The sequence below is a fragment of the Sphaeramia orbicularis genome, chromosome 20 (genome assembly GCF_902148855.1).
Source record: "Sphaeramia orbicularis chromosome 20, fSphaOr1.1, whole genome shotgun sequence".
Lineage (NCBI taxonomy): Eukaryota > Metazoa > Chordata > Actinopteri > Kurtiformes > Apogonidae > Sphaeramia > Sphaeramia orbicularis.
In genome coordinates, this window is record NC_043976.1 from 10,701,939 (window position 1) to 10,728,944 (window position 27,006).

General features: G+C 39.3%; 1 protein-coding gene across 1 annotated transcript; it reads left to right on the forward strand.

Annotated features, from left to right (window-relative positions):
- The first annotated feature begins 549 nt into the window (after positions 1–549).
- ube3c (ubiquitin protein ligase E3C) lies at positions 550–26,410 on the forward strand. Its single transcript, XM_030123115.1, has 24 exons — positions 550–681; positions 1,285–1,395; positions 1,670–1,723; positions 1,908–1,982; positions 2,288–2,434; positions 2,543–2,658; positions 2,763–2,920; positions 4,106–4,259; positions 5,625–5,845; positions 6,032–6,183; positions 6,590–6,777; positions 9,644–9,730; positions 9,847–10,004; positions 10,517–10,743; positions 14,243–14,347; positions 14,555–14,642; positions 16,138–16,235; positions 16,350–16,482; positions 17,473–17,720; positions 20,406–20,618; positions 23,029–23,217; positions 23,298–23,364; positions 23,474–23,604; positions 25,255–26,410. The coding sequence occupies exons 2-24, from the start codon at positions 1,330–1,332 to the stop codon at positions 25,423–25,425; spliced, it is 3,246 nt and encodes a 1,081-aa protein (XP_029978975.1). The 5' UTR covers positions 550–681; positions 1,285–1,329; the 3' UTR covers positions 25,426–26,410.
- The last annotated feature ends 596 nt before the right edge of the window (positions 26,411–27,006 follow it).

Genomic DNA, 27,006 nt, shown 5'->3' on the forward strand with positions numbered 1-27,006 from the left:
TCCAATAATTATTTCTAAAGCTGTTTATTTATAACAGCAGTATGTTGGACAATGTTAAGAGTGGCTCAAAATCCTGCCTAAACATCACAAGTAATAAAGAACAATGCAGTTAGTTCAATGCTGTTTTCCTTACTGAATATGTGCAGATGAGGTACTAATATATTATAGCAGGAATTATAATATCAAAGGTTTTAGAGATGTGAATCTGGACTGTGGAACTAATTCTCAAAATGCTTTCTAAAAACATTCATCCTGAAAAATTAAATGTTATACAAATAAAACATAAAATTTAAGTTGATTCTATGTTATTACGTCTTGAATAGCAGATGGTTCATTATTTCTTGGTTGAGAAATATAAAGCACCTTTGTGGTGGAAAACTACTGTTGTTACATGTTTTGTGTGTGTGCCTACATGCTGTGACCCACACACATACACAGAGAAGCTTCTCAATGATTCTAGTAGTCAAAGAGGCGGGTCTGGGCGGCTCTGATTTGATTGATGTGAATTTGGTCCAATCATCTTTCCGATATGGCAGGAAGCGGATGTAGTTCAGCCGTCTGTTCTCTGTGTTGTGTTGATTTCTAGAGAGGAGAGGAAAAGAAGACTTGACGTTTGGATTAACTTTAACTGCCTTCCCAGAGTTATTGTATTTCTTTTGCTACTTATTTGAAAAGTCAAAGGTAAACGTTTCATAGGTTGTCTTTTTATGACTCTCGAATGCGTGTCCTGTAATATGAACGATGTCAAAAGGACATGCGGATACGAAGACACCCCCCGTAAAGTTAGCCTGTTTCAGTGCTTAGCTGCTCTGCTAGCTAGCTACAGTGCTAACGTCAACAAAATCATGTTACTTACACACGTTTAAAGCAGCTCTAAGACATGTCATTAAAAAATGTGTTATAAATTCGACTCTGCGTTGCTGCTTTGAGTCTTGTAACGTAGATCTCGCCTTTTAGTGCTAGACAGCTGCTGAGTCATTAGCTAGCTAACTCAACCGGCGGCTAGCTAACTATTGTTGCAACTAAACTGAAGCTGTGGATCGGCTAACTTCTGTCCTGTCGATCAACAGTTGTCCATGTTTAGGTGCATGACGGGTTCATATGTTAAAAACAAACATCACAAGTTAAACCCTAATGTGAAAATGTCGGGTGAAAATGTAGCCGGGTAGTTGCTTACATTTTAGCCAAGTCACGAATCTTCAGGTCATGTTTGTTTCATTTTCATTTATTTTTTCGTTAAACAACTGTTGTAAGTACACGTGTTTCCTTTGCCTTTTCTTTCAGAAGTCGGTGGCAACATCGGAATTAGTCGATGGAAAAAATCTAACAATGTTTAGCTTTGAGGGAGATTTCAAGACAAGACCCAAGGTATCACTTGGAGGAGCAAGTAAAAAGGTACGTGTCATTTGACTTGACATGATACAGTTTAGTCCGTGAGAGAACTGAAAACAAACCTGCAGGTTTTGACACAGTCTGTTTCCCTCAAACATCCATAATTACCATGGAGTATGATACAGATTCAGATGCATTTTATTTACCCATTGGGGCAAATTGATTTTTCCCTCAGCTCAAGAAAAATAAACATGATCAAACAATAAAGTTAAACAACCAATCATCTGTCATTGTGAAGCATGTATCTCTAAATTGATTCTATTATATTAACTTTCAGGAGGAGAAAGCTTCTCTGCTGCACCGCACTCAAGAAGAAAGAAGAAAAAGAGAGGTAATGTCTGTCTGTGCAGTACTTTTTTGGCACGTTACGCATAATTCATATCTCCAATGTTTGCAGTTCAAAATATTAAGTACTGAATTATTTACTTAGTTATTATTGGACTTTGTTTCTGTGATCACTGGTACTGTGGCGTCATCAGTTGTTCATCATCAAATGTTTATTTTCTAACAATCAGGATGAACGAAAACGACTGAAGAATGCTATTATCATTCAGTCCTACATACGAGGCTACCAAGACTTAAAACGACAGGTATGTTGGCCTGGGTTGTGAACATTCACTTGTAACATTCTTGTGAATGGTGATGCCTGTCCAATGAGATTTTAATGAGATTATTGATTGTTATGGTTTTTTTTTCAAGGCTGATAAGGCTGACAAATAGACAGTTCAAATATTTAGAATAGATGTACAATTGCACGGTAAACTTTTGAAGTAACAAGCAACATAGAACTTCATCAGAATGATTATATATACATTTTTAGAAGCAGTTTTCTCCTGCATTGTATGAAGAAGTTGTGATGTATTTCTTCAAGTGAAATTTGAAGTTTTTCTTCCAGTATGCCATACAGAGAGCCAAGTTTGATGAATGTGTGACCCAGACGCAAGCAGCAGGAAGTCAGCAGGTCTTGGATGGTCCTGGTCTCTGCCTCTTATCGAGACAATTGATATTTTTCTACAGACAGAGTGTGGATTCACATAGATTGGTGAGAATTTAATATAGTTTGATTCACAAATCCTGTCATAGCCATTGCTTTGTGTATCAAAGCCTGTTGCATAGCCTTCAAACTGTCTCTGTCTGTGTATTGATAAAGATATGGCTGTGCCACAATCTGGTGAAACATAACGGTCAGTTTGTAAAGCAGTTGGTCGGTCCACAAAGGCAGACATGTGTTTTTCAAATCAAGAGGATTCTAGGCTTCTGCTGCAGGTAAACCTGGTTGATAATAAACCATACATACAGAAGCACATTGAGAGGGCTCCGTATTCATTAAAACACTTGTCATTGATCACATGTCCTTTTTTGTCTCCCAGACTCTTGCAGAACTGCACGGATGACAGTTTAAATGTGGCAATTCCCATGCGGATGCTAGAAATCTTTTCTTCAGACAGAACTTATCTTCCTTGTATTCCAGATGCTAACTATGTAGCTTCATTACTCGAGCAGATTTTGCACTATATGGTACAGAAAGGTAAGTCATAGTTCACAATGGATGTCGTATTTTGTATTTGTTCATCTTGCAGATAAAGAAAAATCAGGGTTCCTATGCAAGTATGGAAAGTATGGAAAAGTATGGAATTTGGTTTTATAAATTTCCAGGTCTGGAAAAGTATGGAAAATGGAAACAAATGTATGGAAAAATATTCATGTTTCCAAGACTGTTACCACTGTTCTATTTTCTAAAACATAAAATTATGAATATCCAAAAAAATAAATGGATTGATCTGTTTTTTTAAGGTGCTTGCTAGCACAGCTAAAGTGTTTGCGTGAGAGGACATACAGTAGGCTAGGAGTCCCAGAAAACATTTGAGTAGAGTGACAAGTTGAATGCTCAGCCTTCTGCTCTTATCCTCCTTCAACCCATTTTAAGACCCGCCCAGGTGTCGTCAAATTTTACTGCTGCTTAGACGGACAGGTGATGTCCACACACTGTTAGTGAGTGAGATATTCAACATGCTTTGTATGATCGTTGGCCGAACTCATAATGGGTAGATATAAATTCTCTGACGACTGGCTCATAAATCCCAATTATAAAGGCTGGTTGGCTGGCTGGAATTTTTTTACCAAGACATCTGGAAATTAGGGTCTGGAAAAAGTTTGGAATTTTGAAATTTCAAATATGTAGGAACGCTGAAGAATTGATGCTGTATCTGTTATTGTTTTGGTAAATCAGAAAGATGCATCATTTGATATATTGATGGTTTCCTCTTCTTCAGTCAGCTTTTTTTTCTGGTCGATAAAGAATTGTACTATTTCCAGCTGTGATCCTAAACCACCTTATTAATTAATAATGATGGACCCTGAGTATGTTGCTGTCAAAAATAAGGGTTATATATAGAAGATAAATGTCAATAGTGGTTGATCTGCAGTGTTTTTAAGTGCTACCTTTAACAGCGCTATAAGATTGAGAATTTCAATACCCTCGAAAATGCTGTAAAACAGGCTTCATAAGGAAATTTAAAGTTTAAATATAGATAAACACAAAGTATCTTTCAAACATGACTTTAAAAAAACAACAGGTGATTAGGAGGTTACATAGCATAAAAAGCTGTAGAAAGTCCAGAAATGAAAATTGTACATGTTGATTAGTTTAACTGTTGTTTAAAGGCTCAGATGCAGTCTTAACATTATTTTAAAATCTTTTTCATCCCTTTAGGATATTACAGGTCGCTGTACATTCTTGTGAATCACAGACTCCCATCCAGCTTGGAGTACAGTGACACTGCATCTATCCCTCTGGCAAGCACACTGTTGGAGCACATCCTCAAACCTCTGCACTTTACCTACTCCTCCTGCACAACAGGCGCAAGGTACGGCAACTGACACAGAAATTCTTTAGTATAGTTTTACTGAGATACAGATGCATTGCTTACCATTTTAAGACCAACACAGGACGATAATTTTCCAGAGCAAAATGCTGCTATTGTCTGAACAGTATTTTCTTGGAATGTGTACGGAAAATTAAGTGGTCCTCTCTTGGAAATAAATAATTATTCTATATGTTTACTAAGTCCATATCGCCAGTGCTTCATAATTAAATGTTTGGTTCTTTATTGCAAACTGCATTTTCCACTGTTGAACTTGTCTGGTGCTTAACTTTCCCCTTATTATGTAACTTGCCACTGATCTGGTATTAAAAATTAAATTTCAATGAAAGCAGATAGGCTTCATCATGTATTATGTATGTATGAGGTGTACATGTTTTACCACCTCTGCTTATGTGTGTCCATGTTCAACAGATATTTATTTGATGAGTTCTCTGTGGATTTCTGTGCAGATGATATATATCTATATGCTGAATATATTTATTTATTTATTTATTATTTTTTATTTTTTTATTTTGTGACTATGCTCTAGAAGAGCCCGAAAAAACAAATCTCCCTATAGACAATTTATATGGTTCAAAATTACTGTGCTTTGATCAAGACGAATAAAGGAACTACTTCATAGCCGTGGAGGAAAGTTGTTGTCCCTTGTGAATTCCTTTAAAATCATCCATTAGTCTGATCAGACAAACTACAGCAGTTTTTCGTCCCCTCCAGTCAGTGGTGAAACAGTAATTGCTCCAGAGACCAATTTACAACAAACCATAAAAGGCCCCCAGACTCGCTTGCTCGCCAGAGTGCAGAATATTTGCCTTCAGTTTGAGACATTCTTAATAACAAACGACAAGGGGACTCCTTTTCTTCTTTAAAGAAAAGCAAGGCGGGTGTGAGAGGAACTTGTGTACACTGTGACTCCAACAGCTAATTATCTGATGTGACCAACCAGATGTGTGTGACAGCCACACAAAGCCGCTCTGTTTGGGAAGACAATATTTGGCGCAGTCACAAAGCCTAAAGAACAGAGAGAAGAACAACTCATTCTCCCAAAGTAACTCTACATGACCATGCAGCAATTAGCAGACGCAAATACCCAGTCAATGTTTTCATGTCATGTTATACAATTTCTCCCTCTTAGAAAGTCTAAAAACCAATAGTATTAATTTTATATATTTGATTATTGATTTATAGATTTGTTGATAGATCTTAGACATTGAGAAAGAAAAAGTTCCTGCTTGAACAATAAAATCCCCGAATTTTCTTGTGTGTTAGTCCTAAATTTAACTAGTTAAAACCTGCAGAAAACGTGGTGTCAAAATTTCTAATCCTTTTTCCTGTATCTTTCATCCTCAGGCAATTTGTGTTTGCGGCCTTCACTGAGGAGTTTATCTCGGCACCCTTCACCGAACAAATCTTTCACTTCTTTATCCCGGCGCTGTCAGACTTCCGTCTTTCATTCCCATTTGAGGCCTTCCTAAACTCCCTTCAAGCCACCATAGGCTCCTCTTCATCAGCACAAACCCAGGCTCCATGGCTCTTTTACTTTGTCCTCTCTGCAGGAGAGAACTGCTTAGGTAGGTGGCTAAGGCTACAGTAGATGCAGTTACACTTTGTATTTCTTATTTACTTAATATATTGCTGTGTGTTGATAAAGGGAAATAAAGTGGCTCATTTAAAGCATAAACTCTTAAGATGACTGATTTATAGACTGGTAAGATATGATAGTGTGCACAGTAATGATGACGGGTGTGTGTTGGCAGGCTCACTATCAGAGGAGGGTCTGCTTCTGTACCTGCGAGCTCTGCAGACGCTGCTGCCGCTGCTGCCGGTGTCCGAGAGCAGCAGCAGGCCTGAAGTGAGCAGCGACTCAGAAGACGAGGATGAAGCTGGCATCCATCCACCACCCATGCAGGTACACTTCCAGTCACTCACCCCCTGAGTTATTATAGGCTTGAATTTTTCATCTATTTTTAATCAGTCTGTCAGTTTGGATTTTAATTGCAGTTAATGGTTGTAATAGTAGTTTTTCAGATATTATGAGGAAAGAGTTGATTTACAGAAGAGGATAGAGATAGGATTAAAATTACATGATATTAAATAACAATTTACAGTTGTTACTCTTTAACACTACTAATATTGTTGGACCCACAGCAGAGCTTGGTAATTAGCACACAGAGCTAAATAGAAAACTTACTTAGAAAAAGTTCATTGTCTCACTTGTAGTTTGTGTTTAAGAAAACCGTCATTTAATTGTTTCACAGAATATTTTTTTTAGTTTTAGCCTTAATTCATCTCACATCTGCTGTTGTCCCTGTCAGGATGATAGCAGAATCTCAGTGCAGCTGATCACAGAGGAGTGTGTCCACAAGTTGGACACCAAGCAGCAGACCAATGCGCTGCTGAACCTGGTGTGGAGGGATTCGGCCAGCGAGGAGGTTTTTACTATGATGGCTTCCATCTGTCACACACTGATGGTCCAGCATCGCCTCATGGTGCCAAAAGTCAGGTACAAATGTCCAAACAGGATAACTTTAATTGACAAAGAAAGAAAATATGTCCGATAAATACAAAATGAACAACAGATGGCCATTTAACACAAATTGTGCTAATTGTGGGTCATGTTCATGTGATGCATTTTGACACACTATCTGTCGTGAAGGTGTGCTGAATCTAATTAAAAATCTTTATTTTTATTTCATATCATAACATTTTAAACATCAGCCCATACACTGAAATGGCATGTTTACACACCTAGCTGATTGAGAGGAAAACTGTGTCTTTATGTGTTTCCGCGCTGTAAGCAGTAATGTAAATAACGGTGAAGTGAAACAGGCAGGCAGTTATCAGTGGTCCGCACCCACTGGCATTTACAACCGGCAGAGGAAGCAGGGATGTCAGGAAAGCTGTCAGTTCTGGATGGGGGCAATTACCTCTTCTCAGGTTGATTACATTAGGGCTAGGATGTCAGAGGTGGTTGTGGGGGGGGTGGGAGGGGGGGTGAGGAGGGAGCTGCATTGACTGACAGGAGGTGATCTAGACTGAGCTTCATGGATGGTCAACCTGCTCTAGTTAATTATTAGTAGAACTAGTTGCTGCTGGTTGATATCTATGTGTGGGAGGGAATATGTGTGGGATACAGATTTATTCCATTTTGGCCACTGTCTTACTGATACCATCACCGTTAAAGCCATAGCTTACCCAAACGATGCATTGAAGGATAAAGGAGTGGATATGTGCAGCAGGAGAGCAATGGTAATATAGTAATTTTGCAGCATTGCTCACAAATTTAGAATCATTTCAGTGCATACTCGCTCATTCCCCTTAATTTTTTACGGCTTCCTCCATCCCTCCGCTTTTACCATAAATCCTGCCCTTCGTCTTCCATCATTATTGGATATCTGTACAAAATAATTAGCTCACTGAGAAAGATTAATCACTGCAGGAGTGGACGGGATAGCTTTACAAGAGGCTAAGGGGAGCAAATTGCATCCCAGCCTTGATTTACTGCTCTTACAGCAAAAAAAGGAGGCTGGCCGGTGGTCCAGCCAGCCCGGCACACTGCCTTTTTAATAAATATGTAAAATGTCTCATGAAACTGCACTCTGCCTTTTTGTTCAGAGGACAACTTAACAGCGGTACAAAAATTGATTTGAGTTTGATTGATTTGGTAATTGTACTTAGCTCATCTTTGTTCTTGTAGGTATGGTGTAATTTCACTTTGATTGTTTAGTGTTGGATATTTGCTGTAATTTCACTTTAATAGTTTAGTGTTTAGATATTTGCTGTAGTGTCTCTTTGGTCGTTTGGTTTCACTCACTACAGCACTCAGTCGCTAACGGGGCTTGCTCTGATAAAAGTTGTTGTAAATGAGCAAGGTCCTTGAATGGTTGCTGTGACTTTTGTGTTGACCGGAGATAATGATGTTCATGCTAATATTGCAAAACAAATTTGTAAATCAGCCGAAAGCCGTTCAGTCTTTAGGGTGTAAAACCTGACCGGAGCATTACTGTAATTTTTTTTTTCTGCTGAACAGATTCTTTCATTACCGCAAAATGAAATGATCCGGGTGTGATTCATCAAGCAGCTTTTTCGCAAACACACATGCACACGCAACCCCTTTTGATGTCTTGACTTTGTTTATTAGTGGTTCATTCCATGATTGAAATGGGGGTTTGGGTTCTCTCAGGCTGTAAATCAGCATGTCAGCTGGCATTTAGTGCTTTGTTTCCCATTTCAATCAAACACCCGCATCACTTGTTATGAGCCCACAGCACTACTGCTTTCTTCTCTCCTGAGTCTTGTAGTACTGACAGATGGTGTGTGCTCGGCACAAACCATTTTTCAAGACAAATTGTTGGTTGTCTGCCACTTTGTTACTATAGCTCATTTCCATTGTGGGATTTTGAAATGACATTTGGGGAATTGAATGGTAGGATGAAAATTTTGGCACCAACACAGGGATGATTAACAATTATAGGGCTCCCCTCTTCTCCTCTGTCCATTACCTTTCTCTTTTTTCCTCCTTTTCTGTTGACCTTTACTCCTCTACTCTACTGAGAATACACGCTGTGCTATTAAAGGCAAGTATCCTTAAAGGTGTCAATGCTGTCACTTCTTAGACAAGACCCTATTATATGCAGGGGTACTTTATTTTGCCTTTTAGCTTACTTACCACATTATTGTCACCTGTCCTTACCCTCTGTGTGAAAAGGCATGCAATTTAGGAGTACACAAACACTTACACTTGAACAAAGAGCAGCTTCACACCTTAGTGCCACAGCCTTGTTTGAGTGCGGAGCTACTATAGCGAGGTATGCGGGCCCACCTCAGTGTTATCATGTAATTCACTGTGAGTGTGGAAGCATGCTGGCGCTGCGGGGTCACAGCGAGGACCAGGCTTCCCCTCCTCCTCTGTCTTCCATTGTCTTGCTCCTTGGCCATTAAGTTAAATGGGGCTCCAGCAGGAAGCCAGAGGGGCTGTTTATGACCCGAGCTGGGTACCCTCGCCAGCAACTAGTTTACTAATGGAAGGTGCCTCGCCTAAATAAACCTTAATGGCTCATTTAATCTCTTTTTGGCCCTCACAAGGTATAAAAGGGGAAAGAAAGGCCAAGAAAATTCTACGAGGGAAATGTTGGTTAACTGTGTCATTTATTTTTTCCCTCCATTTACTTGAGTCCTCTGGTTAACAGGGCAAAGTTAACAGTCTCAACAAGGCAGACAAATTGTCGGAAAGTCGTTTTACAATATTTCACACTGATTGTGTCATCAGACTGATTCAGCCCTTAAGTCATGTCTTCTTTTTAATTGCACTTGTACATTTTATCAGTATAGATGCTCATGGTGGATGTGTCCCTGTGTTCTTTTCACAGACTGCTGTACAGTTTAGCTTTCAATGCACGTTTCCTAAGGCATCTCTGGCACCTGATAACGTCTATGACAACCAAAATGATCACAGGGTGAGCCTATATCATTAATCTACATGTTTAGAAATGTGTGCCACTTGCTAAAATATACAGTATATTTCTGTACCGTACTTTCAGTTTGGTTTATGTCTTTCCTTGTCTGTCTACAGCTCAATGGTGCCGCTGCTGCAGCTGATCTCAAGAGGATCTCCCATGTCGTTTGAGGACTCTAATCGCATTATTCCCCTTTTCTATCTCTTCAGTTCTCTCTTCAGCCACTCACTGATCTCTGTGCATGACAGCGAGTTTTTTGGTCATGAAATGGAAGGTAACGAACACCAAAATCAGATCTTAAAAATGTCATGTAATTTAAGGAGATAATATTATATGCTTTTTACTTTCTTCAAATATTTTTTGTAAATAAGAAGACCAAGTTTAAAAAAAAACAAAACATGAAAGTGAAGTTTGTTTAGTTGGATTTATTAATTTTTAATCTGTTGTTATTTACTTAAAGAAATGTCAGGATTGCTAAACATGATTCTTCTGTTATATATCATACACTTTTTACTTTCTCCAGATTTTTTTGCAAATAAGAAGACCAAGTTTTTTTGTTTTTTTTCAAACCATGAAAGGGAAGTTTGTTTAGTCGGATTTGTTAATTTTTAATCTGTTGTGATTTACTTTAAGAAATGTTAGGATTGCTAAACATAATTCTTATGTTAGAAGTTATTGATTTATCCGAGTGTCTTGTGTTTTCTTTGTGGCACATTGTCTTACCTCCATGTAAATGAGAAAATCAATAGGAGCAAATGACAGTGAACTCATTCTTCCTCTGAACAGGTCAGACACAATCCTCCATGATGCCCTTCACTTTGTTAGAGCTGGTGACACTGTCTCGCTGTCTGAGAGACGCGTGTCTAGGAATCATCAAGCTGGCCTATCCAGAGACAAAAACAGAGCACCGTGAAGAGTACATGGCTGCTTTCCGTAGTGTGGGTGTCAAGACAAACACAGAGGTTCAGCAGCGCATCCAGGCTGAACAGAAACGCTGGGTGCAGCTATTCAAGGTAAGTTATTCCTACAACAAGACTGTAACTACAGCTAAACATGCTTCATATTTGTCAAAACAGAGGAAGAAATATTTTAAAATTGTTGGTCTTAAAGCATGCAATTTGTAATATAAATCTTTCACTCTTAGAAATATATTAGTGTCAGAGAATCCATTCTTTGTGTTGCTTTATAGCCACATGTACAATAACTGTCATCATCATCAACACCATCAATTATCAAGATAATTTCCCCCTAGTACAACGTGCAATCACTAATACCAAGTGTTCAATAATTTGATCACTTTCTGACTTTTTATTAGAAGTTAAAAATAAATCTAGGTAATTTTAATTTTATTAATTAATTTCCTGAAGGTTTTAGAGTAATTAAATATAGGTTTGTTCATCTGTAAAAGTGATGTCCAAAAGCCAAACAGCCTTATTGTGGTAACAGTGTTTCACAGTGTGATATTTACACCTTACACTCCCCAAGTAAAGGGGGAAAAAAAGAAAATGAATGTGGGTAATAGGCATAGCTGCCCTAAATTTAAATCCTCTTGATTAATCAGAAATTTGAGGTATTGAGTAATGAATACAATAACTTGCTGGACATTACTATATTTACCATACGAAAATCTCTTGGTTGTGCGATTAATTTCCTTGGATTACAATGATTGCAAGTAGAGCATGGTGATGAGGCTGCAAAATTCGTATGTCCGTATCCTAAAGGTTAGATACATTTAGTATAATGATAATGTGTGTCTTCATTGCATCACCAAAAAAGCATCTGATACCACATATAGAGTATATTATATATTCTAATAATGTAATGTTCATCATTTGTGCACTCATTTGTGTTCTAATTATTAAATAAGCCACATTAACTGGCGTTACTTATTAAGAAGTGTAATATTTTAGGTGTTTATTATGTTATTAAATTTTTCATTAGAAATTACAGGGCATTACTGTTTTCTATGTGCATTAATTAATTGCATTTGTCTGAGATTAACATCCGTTCTTTCGTGTTGTTTTTTGTGGTCGGACAAATTTGACTGTTATTGTAATTTATGTTGCAAACGGTAGCACTAATCACCCACAGCCCAGAGAAACTGGATAACTGGATATTTTCTACTAATTTAGTTTTCTTGTATTGTTGTCTGCTTTACCAGTTGTCATTACTCTAGTGGTAACTACTAGAGCAGAAAATGGTGACTGCTACTACAGTGCGTCTCACTGCCCACACATCAATTAGTAAGAGAAAGAAAAGAGTTGTTCGTCTACACTGTACTCTCCTGTTGGCTTGTTTAAAATGCACATATATGATAGGAAGTATTACACTTATTTCCTATAAAAATATTGTTATTTCATATATTGTATGCAGAAGTGTATTGAATATATTGACACTGATCACTGATATCTTGCCCAGCTTTAATTTTCAGCTTCTGGCACCGTAGTTCATCATCTGTAGGTACATATTTAACCGAGAGAATTAAATGTTTTAGCTTATTTTCTCAAAACAAATAGATAAAACATTTGGATCCACGATTCCATGATTTGCAAAAATAATATACAGATAACAGATGTATAGATTAGTTTCATTTTTGCTTGGAATATAAACCATAATTTGTGACACACTAACATGTAGCTTCTCTGTGCATTTAAGCATAGTGGCCAAAGGCTCATCTGCATTAGGGAAATCAAGCATGCGTGCATGAACAGGGAAAGACAAGCTGGATCACAGTCATGGAGCTCATGCATTCGTTATTTACCCAGAGCAAATGAGGCAGAAAACAGCATTAACTTCATTCAGCGCACCTCTTTTTGTAATTCCACACCTCACTTTCTTTTCCTCTCTCAAGGAAACTGTAATCAAGTAACTTTGTTCCTGGCTGTTAGTCTTTGACAGAAGGATTTAAAAGTCAACACCAATGTTCTTCTAAAGGTGGCAAATACACAAAGAGCACGTTGGGAATTTTCATAAAAGATCTGCTCAAAGGCCTCTTGTCAGCTAAAACGACCCATTAAAGAAGTGGGGAGCAGGGGAAATGCATTTTCCAAATTGAACGGCGGGATTTACAGTCGGTTTAGCGCTGCTGACCCCTAACACGCTAATGTTTGGTTCGTGTCATCAGCCGTCCCTCCCCATCTTTTATCACCTCCATTGTCGAGCTATCTATTTAATTGAAAGAAGTTAATTGAATGAAAATGATCAACTAAGCTTGTATTAATATTGCTAATGGAACTTTCTTCTTGGCCATGTTTGGAGAACGATGTCACACAGGAGTTTGGGAAAGGCCCATTAAGGCTTGCACTTAACCCGATGGGCTAATTAAGGAATGCTTATTCATTCCCAGAGTCAGGGGGTAGGCCCGCTCCAAACCCATCGCCACGTGCCTTTTACAGCATTTTGCACTTGCCCTTATTGCGGACTCTGGTTGCCTTCTGGTGATTGGCCGAGATTGATTGTCACTCTATGAAAATGACGTGCTTTAGAAAAGAACATTTCGATTGAAACAATCTAGCCTAGGTATTATATGGAAATGGACTGCTCGAAACTGTTATGGCAGACTTAACAAATCTTCATGCATTGACACGTATGAGGTTATACAGTGAATGTCTGGCAGGAACTGGTCATAGCAACAGCCGAGCCTATGATCTGCCCTCATGAAGTTAGATGAAGAGACTTACGTTATTAGTAACAGTCCCAATATACCACCTAAATTTTAATAAGTGGAATTGGTTTAATGTGAAATTGCTGTGGTAAACACTGGAATATCCTTTTGATTAACTTTTAAAGCATGTGTGTCCAAATAAATTCGCATAAAACTAAAACTTACCACCTCTGCTACAGTACTATCAGCCTTTGAACCATTGGTGCTGGGTCTTTGCGTTCTGCTTCTGACGGCTGATGTCAGCAGACCTTGCCAGTAATTAACAGGGCTGGACATTGAGGGACAGCGCAGGTCGTTTTTCTTTTATACTCCCTATAAATGGCGCACTAATGGCTAAATTCTCAAATTGCTTTTTTTCCTCGTATAAGGCACCTGATCTTATTGAACAGCCAACGCACAGAAAAAACACTCTGTGTCCACTTTGTGATCTCTTAGTTGAAAGTGGGTTGTAAACCATGCCATTGCTGTTTTGTATCTAAAATGTTTGCATTTTTTTCTAATCACAGATGAGCCAGATGAACTGGTCTGGTCTCCTTATCAGTCCACACTAGCTGTTGTACCACCAGATACGTTTTCACACTTTTTCCGAATATCTGGGAAGAAACTGCGTACAGCTAATCAGTCATCTGATGTTGTGTTGTTTGGAGGATTAATAAAAAAGACATTTCCACTAATCCAAATGTGCATTTAACTAGTTTTTGAAAAAGGCCAAACAACACTTTTGTGAAACATTTATTAATGCAAAACTACAGTGAAGTATGTTTCTGGAAATGTTTCTTTAGAAGTGCATCATATGGTAGCAGAGATATTAATGCAGCGTGTGCTGGTCTGTTTGATCTATTACCCAGGTCATCACTAACTTGGTGAAGATGGTGAAAGCTCGTGACATTAGACGACCCTTTTGTCCAGCAGGTCACTGGCTCTCTGAAGAGGTCAACATTCGAGCCGATAAGGTACTGTCATCTCAGCTGTTTATTTCTTGCCATTCACTTAAGCAGGTTACATTTTTGCATGGAATTGAGTCGTCTAGAGCCTTTCATGTCAAGTTTACATGAAGATATTCAATAGATGCTTTACACTTGAACAGCATGATTGAAAAACCTCATAAGCTCCTTGAATTGGTTTGCTGAGAAGAGGTGATCTACTTCTCCACTTTTCAGGTCACTCAGCTGTATGTGCCATCTGCCAGACACGTGTGGCGAACACGAAGGATGGGTCGCATCGGGCCACTTCAGTCAACACTTGATGGTACCTTTAATTACAAGATCGCTTTTACTTCAAGACCATGTTGAAGGTCTTTTAGTAAACAAGTAAAAATTGTCATTGAGCTAAAAATAAATAGACCTATCTTAGCTTACGGTAAACCTTTTTTCACATCAGTACATAATATTCCGATTCATCCTGACCTTTAAAAACACAAGATATGTTTATGTTTATGCATTTGGCAGACAAGATATATTATGTATTTGTTGGAATAGAGTTTGTAAGGTATTGGTGATCAGGATGTTCCTAAGGGTGTTATCTATAACAGTACATTCAGCGTACAGCACAGAGATACTCAACTGGCAGTGAATGAAAATTTGGAATAGTATAATGCTTGTGTCAGCTTGAGACACAGCCCAGGAAATCTTCCAAGTTGCTGTCCAAAGTCACCTTCTCTGTTTGCTGTTCATAGACTATGGAGCTGTACATTAAGATAATATCACATAAGAGGAAGTTAAACCAGCTCTTGTCTTTACAGGAGTTGGTGCTAGGTTGTAAGTTGAACTGTCTTTGGGTGAAGATTTACAAATTATCTTTTCTTAGACGAGAACAAATGCTTCTGAATGCAATGACTCTCCCTGAATGCCTTAAGGGGGAGAGCAAAAATAATTAGAAGAACCTTTTTAACAAAGATGTATTACTTTATTCACTGACACAGATAGGCACTCAGAGGAAAATACACTGACACACACAGTGCTTCATCTGGCCCAATTTGGCTTCCAGGGTTTCTTTGAAACATGGTGTGAAAACAAGCTGATAACAATGTGTGTATGATCTACCTAATGCCACTCAGAGGCTGTATGGGATAAATTCAATTAGTGTGAAAGTACCTGATGAACTCAGCCACATCTGGTCCATGTGTTTGTCTGGCCTTTTCTCATTTCCTTAAATGGACAGGCCCGTGGCTGATGAACGAGCAACGTATTGACCACTGCAAGGCCATATTTCTCCTCAAAGATGGAAACCTGATGGGAAAATGCAGATCAGATTGACTAATTGAGCAGAATAATTGAGCTGCAGTGGGCGCAAAGTGAGCAGGGTGAAGAGCAGTTTAGCCATTGTGGCATTTTTTTGTAGACTTAAGAGGCTAAACCCTGAGTTTAATACAAAATAAACATCAGCCTAATGGATGAAGCCCAGCAGGTGGAAGGGCAACTCACAGTTGGGTTAATTAAAAAGGTGTAATTAAAAGGTGTAGGATGGAAATGCCTTTAATAGATCACCCATAAGCAGTGGACCAAGTCTTAACTGCGTACACATTTAGAAGTGTGAGTGGCTGTTAGATTTGTTTTTATGTTTGCTTCTTTCTGGGAATTTGTTGTGGTTACATTAATGACATTGAAAACTTATCTTCTCCATGTGTATAATAATTTTTTTACAATAACAGTAATATAGGTTGTTCAGGTCACATCACTTTGAAGAAACCTTCTGTCCAAACTTTAAAACATTCAGACTTGTATTTTTTTTTTCTATCCTGCAGTTGGCTCAGAGCCTCCCCAGCTGTCTGTTTCTGAGGAGCGACATCTGGCCATCCTCACAGAGCTCCCTTTTGTGGTTCCATTCGAGGAGCGAGTAAAGGTACTATCAAATTTTTTAAAAAGCATGATCAAAATACAATAAAACATATTGCTAGACTTATAACTGAACGGGTTTGTCACTGACCCTGCCACTGGGCTTACATCTGTCTTATAGATCTTCCAGAGGTTAATCTTTGCTGACAAACGGGACGTGCAGGGAGATGGACCATTCCCTGACGGCATTAGTGTCACCATCAGACGCAACTATATCTATGAAGACGCCTATGATAAACTCTCTCCAGAAAATGGTACTTGTAACGCATAAAATGAACAATTCTCCCTATGCTTGTGTTGTTGATGTTTAGATGAAATGTGTGTGGCCAAGATGGATTAAATCATGTCTGGAAAATGTGCCCTGATTGCTCTTAAGGACAGGTAGTGTAAGTATAAAGGAAACAAAGTATTTGTATCATGGGCACTATTACAAAAACTCTTACGTTCTATAAAATGTTAATACTGAGGTTCAAGTTTAGCTCTCTCCTTGAGCCGAGTATTGAATTTCGGCAAAGCATAATTGTGGTCCCGATTATTATAATGGATCGCATAAAAGCAGAATCAATTATTTTAAGTCACCTCTTTTGTGTTTGAATTTGAAAGGGCACTTCAGTAGGGGCAATCTGATTAAAAAGAGTAGTAGGAGACCTGGGCTGAAGACATGATCTATATCATTTATGTGTCTATAAGTTATAGCTGCTCTGATTTATCACTGTACATTAATTATTCTGAAAGATGACCTCTTACAGAATTTGATTTGAATATTCTGCAGGTCAAGAAAGTGCCTCCTTGCAAAATCTGTTTAACGAAAACAATAAGAAAACTGGGTATAGGTTCTATAGATATTACATTTTTTGTTTATTTATTTTTTATTCATTGAGAAGTTTACTTGGACTGTTATGCTTGGTTTTGTATTTTGATGTGGTTTATTTTATACAACAGATGTGGAAAATGCAGGTTACAGTATTTATAACTTCTATAGGCAAACACTCAACTCTGTTAAAGACATTGACTATAATCCCAAATTCAGAATAGTACCCTTTTATGAAAAATAAAACTCTTTTTGGGGACTAAATGGAAATGTAATATGCAATGGAAGACACCGTCTGCCTTTCTGCCAGACCTCCCATTGCCTTTGAGTTTTTATTCATTGAGTGAAAATAGTCACTTAATGTATTCTGTTTTCCCCCACTTTTTTCCCTCATCTACCTTTACAAATTCTTCTATATATCTATGTCTTTTAGAACCAGACCTGAAGAAAAGGATTCGAGTCCATCTCCTAAATGCTCACGGTCTGGATGAAGCTGGTATCGATGGCGGGGGAATCTTCCGAGAGTTTCTCAATGAACTCCTCAAGTCGGGCTTCAATCCCAACCAGGGATTCTTTAAAACTACCAACGAGGGTCTGCTGTACCCCAGCCCTGCTGCAGAGATGCTGGTCGGAGACTCTTTCACAAGACATTACTACTTTCTAGGCAGGATTCTTGGAAAGGTACGCCTCCAAAATAAGACAAAATATCAATGATAATTTAGACACCGCATTTTTATTACTAAATGGCACTCCTCTAAAGAAAGAAAACTATTCAGTTGAGGGATCTGCTTGATGTGATGGTCATCATGTTAATTAAGGTCAGTCGGTGTTGAGGCTCCTACAGTATGTACTGTTCAGGGTTGATTTGGTGTTTAAAGAAATTGCTGTCATTTGTTTCTTCCAGAATTTAGAGCTGGGTTTTAGAGCTTGAACGTGGCACATATGCTGCCTTTTTAGTTGTTAATTAGCCTTGTGCTTAATCTGTTGATGGCATTGTTTTTCTGTCCCCGCCTTCCTTTGATGGCACTATTTATTAGAGCCTAATGTTTCTAAATCATCCTTAATGCATGTGGTAGTGATTGTTTATCAAGATGCCTTCCTTATGGAGGGGGGGCTATCAGCTGAACCAGAGAAGAATTACCTCATGACAAGCGGTCGCCTCTCAATTAGGGCTTCCATTAGCCGATGATTCCTACCTCTTGTTTGTGTAGTGATTGCATTTGGCTGGCACTAAATCAGCAAGCCCACACAGACAGGACATAAATAAGCGTTCAAAGCATGTGGTAATAGCATTTTGATCTGTTTTACAGTCAGGAACATCCAGGTCTCTTCTCTCTTGCTCGGCCCGGGACGGTCCGGTCTGCTTATCAGAGCATCGTAACTCCTCCTTCTCTTCTTCTTCTCTGTATCCTCTCCAAGTGAGAAATGATCAATCAGCAGCCACAAGCTCTCCGCCCCCACTTCTTCAATATTGTGCTCTCCATAGCTAATGGTTCAGGCAATTAGGTGGGGGGAAATTAATTTGAATTTGACTTTCAATTAACCCTACCTTAAGTTCCTCTTTCTCCATAAAAATGGACGTTTGAGTGGCCATTTGAAAGGTGTATTGATATTTGTTTAGTGCCGTTATTGCCTGGATAAAAGGCAACCGTTTATATAGATTGGGATTGCATCACCGGTGCTGCAATGTGCACAGTGCACATTGCGGCTCAAAGGACACAGGAGATTAATATTGTTAATTAATGTCCGAGGCGTGCCATTGTTGTGGGGGTGATGTATTACAGGCAGGAGTGGCTTGTCTAGGGTACTCACTGAAATGGGATTGAACATCAGAATAGAGGCCGGTCATCATCCTTCTTCCTCACTTGTCCACTCGGCTGACAAGCTGAAAGATTTAAGTCACAAATGGGAAGACATGAAAACAGGTTACTTTGCTTTTGTGGTTCAATCCCCCCAACGTAAAACCTAAAAAATGAATGAGATCTTGTTGGGTGAGTTTGCTGGTAGTTTTTTGTCAAAATCGCATTTTGCCATAATGTAATATAACCTGTAGGATACCACATATGTGCGCGGCTCATCTATCTCTCATTAGCACAAAACCTCCAACCTCATCATCACCTTCACAGTGAAGTTTGATCCTCCTCCCTCTTTTAACACCAGACTTCAGCACCGTCTCTTCCAGTTGATCTCAAGCAACTGATAGTTCCATTTAAAGGTGTGTTAGGTTGGCAACACTGATTGATAGAGATGCGTTTGAAAGGCATTATAATTTTATTGATTCTTAATGTTGTAAATTAAGGAATTTATTTGGCAGCAAACAGAATGCACCTGCAATGTTGTTGGCATTTATTCCACCTGATGGTGCTGCGATCTGCTTTAATTGCGTTGCCACTGCACTCACTTATATTAAAAGGCCCAGGCCATAATAATTAATTCTTTCTAGCCCAAGTCATTTTGGCACAATTTCTGGCAATAAACACTCATAAATAAAGTAAGTGGCATTGAAAAAATAAGGCTACAGGTTTTTTCCATATACTTATTGCTGCCTCTTCCCGGCACAAGTGTTATTGATAGGTTTCAAGGGGCCATGACGCGCATATGGTCTGAAACGAGCATCGGCCACAAGAGAAATACTAAGTGGATTATTTTGCATAAAAAATAGACAATGTTTGAAGTTGTGCAATTAACCTGTGTTTAGAAAATAGCTGTGATTTATGTGTGTGTGTGTGTTTAAGATGCATGCATTATGGAAATCCTCTAGATTTATAATCCATTTAGCTGATGTGGTCAGGGTTTTTAGCGCTATCATTTATAAAGACCTGTATATTTTAATGCCTCCATCGGGCTCTTTTTTTGGACTATTCCAGTACATTAGCTTTGGGTTTTATGAGTCACCTGCCCGACTGCGGTGCTTAATGGCATTTAAGGTCAAGGTGAGAATTGGCATTTATAAAGTTTGAGGCGGGCGAAACTGAAGCGTGTGTGTTTTAGATAGATTGGCCCTCGTGTTCTGTGTTTTGCTCTCAGTCAGTCTGATGTGACCAGACTTTCTGTGTTATCTCATGATTCTTTGATACAAGAGTAGTAGAGTAAATTTAATATTGTGTAATGTATGTTGTAATCAGACTTTTAAGTATGTACTTAATATTATGCTTGCTTCTTGATGCAAGCCGCAGCCCATTAAGTTATCTCGGTTATCTAATCATCATGTTTTATTCAGTGACACCCAAGCAATAAACAATGCTTGAGTTGCATTTTGTCGCTTTTACTGATTGACTTGTGTTTCTCTGTAAATTAACAAGAATGATCTCTATTACTTATTTGTCCTGCGATTGTCCTCCAGTAAACATCCACATCTTTCTACAGGCGCTGTATGAGAACATGCTGGTAGAGTTGCCCTTTGCCAGTTTCTTTCTGTCCAAACTTTTGGGAACCAGTGCTGATGTGGATATCCACCACCTGGCCTCGCTGGACCCAGAGATGTATCGCAACCTCCTCTTTCTCAAGAGCTATGAGGGTGACGTGGAGGAGCTGGGCCTCAACTTTACAGTGGTCAACAACGATCTGGGAGAGGCTCAGGTGGGCTGAATATGGATAAATGATTCACGTGTCCTTTTTTCCATTTCTGTCTCTATCCTGGTCTGTACCTTCCATTCATCCGCCTTTCCTTCCTCCTGTTTGGTTCCTCTTTGTGGCGTTAATAATTCATTTCCCTCATGATGTGCTGCTTTTCAGCACTGAGAGAGATAAAGCACGTCGCTACTGTCGCCCTAAGCTCTGCTGCAGTACAGGGAACACAGCAGCTCTGTTGACCATTCCACCTGCCTTTACCCCAGGAATTATCTCAAAACACGCCTGACAGAAGCAGCTAGCTGCTCTTAGGCACGTCCCCTCCAAAGCTCAAGGCTGTGGAGACGAGTCATTGCCACTCTGAGTCACCTAGTCCCAGACCTGCACTCAACCCGGAGCCCCTGTTTGCTCAGGGCCTTAACGCGTCTTATTAGCTCTTCTCAAACAACACCTGAAATGGCTGAGTTACAATGTAGCCCTCCTGGTCACAAATAGGGCATCGCAAACACGATAGGGAAAACAATTTGCGAAAGATTAGGCACACACCCGGGAGCAGTCTGCCCTGCATTTGCCCTCATGAGATAGCCAAAGCAAGCAAGATAACAACAGTAATTCTCTTACATTAGCACATAATCAGAATTGACTGCAGGGAAAAACTGAAAATGATTACATGTCAGTGAGGCCACATGCTCAGTACACAACATTTTAAGAACTGACAAAATAAGAGAAACACCTTACAAACTTACAATGCAATCTAATTCTATAGCGCTGCATTACAATAACTTATCAATACCTTATCAATCTGCTCTTGTCGAGACTGCGTCAGAGTGCTGCTGATTCAACTCCATTGTAAGTTTTGACTGTAGTTAGTATTGTTGTAAAGCAAATATCCTGTTAATATCTCTCAGTAAGTCTTGGTGACAGTTTACATGTGACCACCTGTGCTCGGTGTTAATGCAGTGTTCCTGTTTGGCCTGAGTCATGATGATTTTGTAACTCAGTAATTTACATAAAGGCATTTGTTAGAATGTCACCTCCTGGATTTATGTAGTATTTAGAAAATAAGCGCAACTGAGAAAAGACTGGAGATAATACACTCACTGGATGTCAACTTTGGGTCCACTTTATATTAAGTTACACATATTCAACCACTTGCTTTTTAGTTCACATATTAGCAGCATATTGGTTTTTTGCCTGTTATTATAAAGCATTTGTTTAGACCTTCTTCAAATTGACCACATTCTGCAACCACAAGAACATTAACAGATTTCCCTCTATAATCTCTTAATTGCTGCTTATTGATAATTGAGGAAGTTGTTGCACATGAAATAGGATCTTAATATGAGACGCTCAGTACAGGCCTCATAAGATGGAAGTAGCACAAGTGTAGTTCTTCTCTTTCAGGCTTATGGATCAAAACTGAAAGGGTTAAAAAAAGTTGGAAAATAGTTTCTCATTTGTGAGGAGTGAAATTTCACTTAGAGAAAGAACAAAACAACTTTCGTAGCTACTGTTGTGTTGCCATATTTGTAATAAAGCACCATTGTGTAATGTTATTATACACTATTTGCCCTTTTCTATCACTTTAAGTTATTTCATATAGCTTTGGAAAATCGGATTTCTCTATTTTGTAATGGGATTTATGGGAGATGGTGAAAAAAATCATACTCCAGGCTTTATGAACAGCGATGAGCACATCTTATCAAGCACTAACTGCTCTAAAGCTAATGAAAAGAGAACCTGAGGCCAAATTGTATTGGACCAGATGTTCAGTGGATGTGCTATATTTAGAAATACTGAAACTCACTGTAACACACACTGAAGAGAGCCTTACCTTTAATCAGAGTGCGATTGGAAAACATTTTAACTACCTCACTGTGATTGAATTAAATCCACCTTTGTTTGTTGGGCATCTGGCGTCTTAGACCCCACACTCATGCATATGCATAATGGAGAATGCAAATGGAATAGCCAACAGTAATATTACTCAAATACTGCCGTTTATTTTGAAGGAATGGTTCCATCTTTGGGTGGAGTTGCAGAGGTCACTCACAAGAGGTGCTTCACTCCTTAAGAATGTAATGGTTTAATGTCTGTAGTTCAGAGGCTGCAAAGACTATTCTGATTTTAGGAGAGACTCTGCATGATTAGAATTCCTGTTTCCACCTTGGACTGGAAATGTAGACAGGTATAAAAATATCCCATTAAGAGGATAACTTTAAGAGTTCAGTGACACTTCGTAGTACCAACATGTGTGGTCATCTTTTGTTCTCCATGATGATGAGCTAGCTTCAGTAAAAGAGTCCACGTAATCAATCTAAAAGTCTCCTGAGAATCCATACAATACAATTTAAAGCAGTATTGACATTTGCTTCATGCTCATCTAAAACAACATAATGACCTTTCGCTTTTTATCCAGGTTGTTGAGTTGAAGCCAGGAGGAAAAGACATTCCTGTGACCACAGCGAACCGGATTGCCTACATCCACCTGGTGGCCGACTACAGGCTGAACAAGCAGATCAGACCTCACTGTCTGGCCTTCAGGCAGGGCCTGGCCAATGTGGTCAACCTAGAGTGGCTGCGTATGTTTGACCAGCAGGAGATCCAGGTAGTATGCACACAACTGCTACTTGGCACACAATTATAATCACAAAATCTATTAAAAATATCTGTCCTTATGCTTCATAGGTACTCATATCTGGAGCTCATGTGCCAATTTGTCTGGATGACCTGAAACAGTTCACAAACTACTCAGGTAAGATCGGATGTTTTTAAAAATGCACCGGAGTAGCAGTGTATTATAATGTGTTGAAACGCTGATTTTTATTTATTTATTTTTCAACTTTAATTCCCCTCTCTCTTAGGTGGCTACTCACCCACTCATCCTGTAATCCAGATCTTCTGGGAAGTGGTAGAAGGCTTCACAGACGAGGAAAAACGTAAGCTGCTGAAATTTGTCACCAGCTGCTCCAGGCCTCCACTGCTTGGCTTCAAGGTGAGGACCAACAAAAGCGGAAGGTTTCTTGTGCTCTATGTGTTTTTCTCCTTCCTCCCTAGTGTACTTGAGTTTCAAACTATGTATTCTCTGTTCCTTTGAAATTATACAAGCTCAACAGAAGGGAGTGTTCCCTTTTAATGGGCTTGTAATGAAAATACCCAGACTGATAACAGCCCTCAAAATGATCATTTTCAAATTAGGTGCTGATAAGACTGGGCCAGTGTGGTGAAGTCTTATCTCCATGTCCAGTGTTGTTTAATAGTTCATGACCTTCCTCTTTTGAAGAACTCTTTGTAGAACCCTGTATGTTTGGGCTGTGTTAGAAATCCTGGCTGGACAAATATTACCATTCAGAACTCGGTAGCAGATTGAACTTTTGAACTTGTGCCTTTTACTGTATGTGACGTGGCAGGAGACAGTTCCTGTTAGCTAAATGTCCAATCAAGGATACTATATTCTTAACTTCAAAACATCCTTTCAGCAGTGCTACATCTTTGCTAACCTTTTATAGTTGAAATGATTTCTTAATTGGAAGCCGTTTCACTTTCTCATTACTTTGACTTATGGGACACTTCAGTAGTTCGAAGAAGGGGAAAAAAGCAGAAAATGTTGCTTTGAGCCATTAAAGAATTTTATGTCATATATCCAGACACTGTAATCATCATATGATTGGTTTTAGTACTCTTTATTACTGTCATTAGTTAAGAAAACCTAATTGCTGTTCTGCAGAAGAAGTAAGGAACAACACTCTTCCTAAAATCCTCTGCGGTATATCCTCTGTGTTTAGGACTTTTCTACCCTCTTCATTTAATCAGTTTGACTTTGGCCAATATATGAACACTCCCCCCTCCCTCTTTGTCTCTACTCTGGTCCGGAAAGGGCGGTAATTCGAGGGGGAGGCGGCCCCTGACCCGGCCTGCTGCTTGAGCCAGCTAAGGCTTAATTAGCTGTCGTGAAAACGGCCCAGGATTCATTAGAGGAGAAATAGCTCTGTCAGGAGAAGCCATTTAAAAAAGATGATGGAAACTCTCTTTTTTTCCAAAATGATAGCCGTGGTAATGACACTTTCTCAATAAGCAACGATAGTTTAATACGGTAATTGTCAGAAAAATGGGGTCATTACGGCTAAGCCCCTGAAGAGCCATTTAATCGGGCTGGTATAGCCGCTGCTCGGTATATGCTAACTTTAAATAGCAGAATGAAATCAGGGTGGAGGAGCAGGTCTGTTGGCTTGGCTTGTGATGGAAACGGTCAGTGTCACAGTCTGCAGATGAGGTGGCCTCATCATAAGGAGGCTTGTTTTAAAAAATGCCAGATAGACAACATGAAATGACCATTCCTTCAGCGTCTCATCCAAGGGTCAAACTGTGGGCCAGTCTCCCACTCAGTACCTTTCAAGCACTAAACTGATTTCCTAAATTTATACTTCCACTGTATTAGCTTAGCGCTTAATGTCTGTCTTTTAACATTTATCCACTTGTGGAATTTGACATTTATTGCTTAATTGGAATTGCTTTGGAAATTGTGATCATTACTGACACGAGTTGATTCACATCTCATTTTTTGTCTGTCTTTGTAAATGTTGAAATTTCTGTTGACTCCAGGCATTAAGTTCGGTTTTTATTAATGGCTTGTACATGCACACAGGAACTCTACCCGGCCTTCTGCATCCACAACGGTGGGACTGACTTGGAACGTCTGCCCACGGCCAGCACATGCATGAACCTGCTCAAGCTTCCGGAGTTCTGCGACCAGCACCTGATGAGGAACAAGCTCCTGTATGCTATCGAGTCCTCCGCTGGGTTTGAGCTGAGCTGAGCAGGGCGAAGGCTTCTCTGTCCCTGCATCCATGGACTTGACACCCCAGACATGACATGTTTTAGAAAAGAAACGACAGGAAAGGGGAAGGAAACAATGATGCACAGACCTGCCTGATTTACTGTGTGTTTGTGTATGTGTGTATGTGTGTGTGCCAAGACGACTGAGGGAATGATCGCCCATAGAATGAAAGGGTGCGAGGATGAAGGGGTGGGTAGAGAACCTTTTTTATCCTTATTACTTTTAAATATTTTAAATGTAATGTCAGAACACTTTAGAAGAACAGCAATAGTGGAGTTTTGCAGGAGTCATCATGCGCTGAAACAAAAACAAGAATCGAGTGGTAGCAGCTGCTCTCTTATGTGATCTAAAATGAACAGAGAGTATTTTTCACCAAAGATTAAGTGGCATCATTAAAAAAAAAAAGGCAATATAATGACAGAGGGGCAGACTGTATGACTCTAAAGCCACTTTATGGTGTGCCAAGGGCTGTAGAGGCGAGGGAGCTTTTGTGTATAGCCATCCTGCATTGTCACATAGAGGTCACCAAAACTCAGTCTATGTGATTTCTCAAGTGGTTATTATTAGTATTAATAATAAGTGTCATGTCTAAACCCATACCATAAGTGTGCACACGCCATCTGATGCTACATGTGTGGATATGTTGAAGCAAATGGCTTGTGTTGCTGTACTAGAGTGGGGGAGTGCATTACATGATTATGGATTTGTGAATATGTATATGTTTACTCTTGTATTATTCATTATTTGTACAGGTTTGTTTTTCTTTCCTTTGTGTGATGAATGGAGGCCTCGTTTTCACACATGCTTGCTAAGGTGAACAATCTCTTCCCTGGTCAGCGCCCTAGAGTTCGCTCTTACGGAGCACAACACTCCGTCTATCACTCGAGTACGGCTACAAATGATCAGTATACTAACAGGGTGAAAAAGAGTGTATGGAAATGAATAAACCAACTTTTCTTTTGCAGTTTCCTTCCATAAGTCTCTTTTCTTATTGCTTGTAATTTACAGTAATGATCAAGACATAAAACAGTGCTTTGTGGGAAAATCTCCTCCCGAGTTTTATGGCCTCTGACATATAATTAAAGAAACATCCAGTTAAGAAACACTGAGCAGAACTATTCTGGCCTTGAGATGCATTATCGGCCTGAGCACAAATTAAGATTGTGTGCGTTTGTCATAAATCTACCTGCCCTCTGATGCAGCACAGCCCAGGAGGAGATCCATCCCTCTTTGGACCAATTCCATCTCTCCATCCTCTCCTCCTGCTTTGGATGGCCAACTGCTGCCCCCTTTTTTCGTTTCAGAGCCCAAACCCCACACATCCACTGGGCCAGGGAACTCAAAGTGGTAATTGGGTCTTAAAAACCAGACTTGTCATTGAAATGAGGGATTCATCTCAATTACTATGAGATTTATTTAAGACTATTACCTTGTGATGGATTATAACTGACAAAGTTAATGCAGGATGTTATGAATCATCCTCAGTACGTAATATACTTTAGCTTGCTTGCAGGCCTTTTAAGGGCTAATTGAAGCTTTTAGCCTTGTTTATCTTACTGC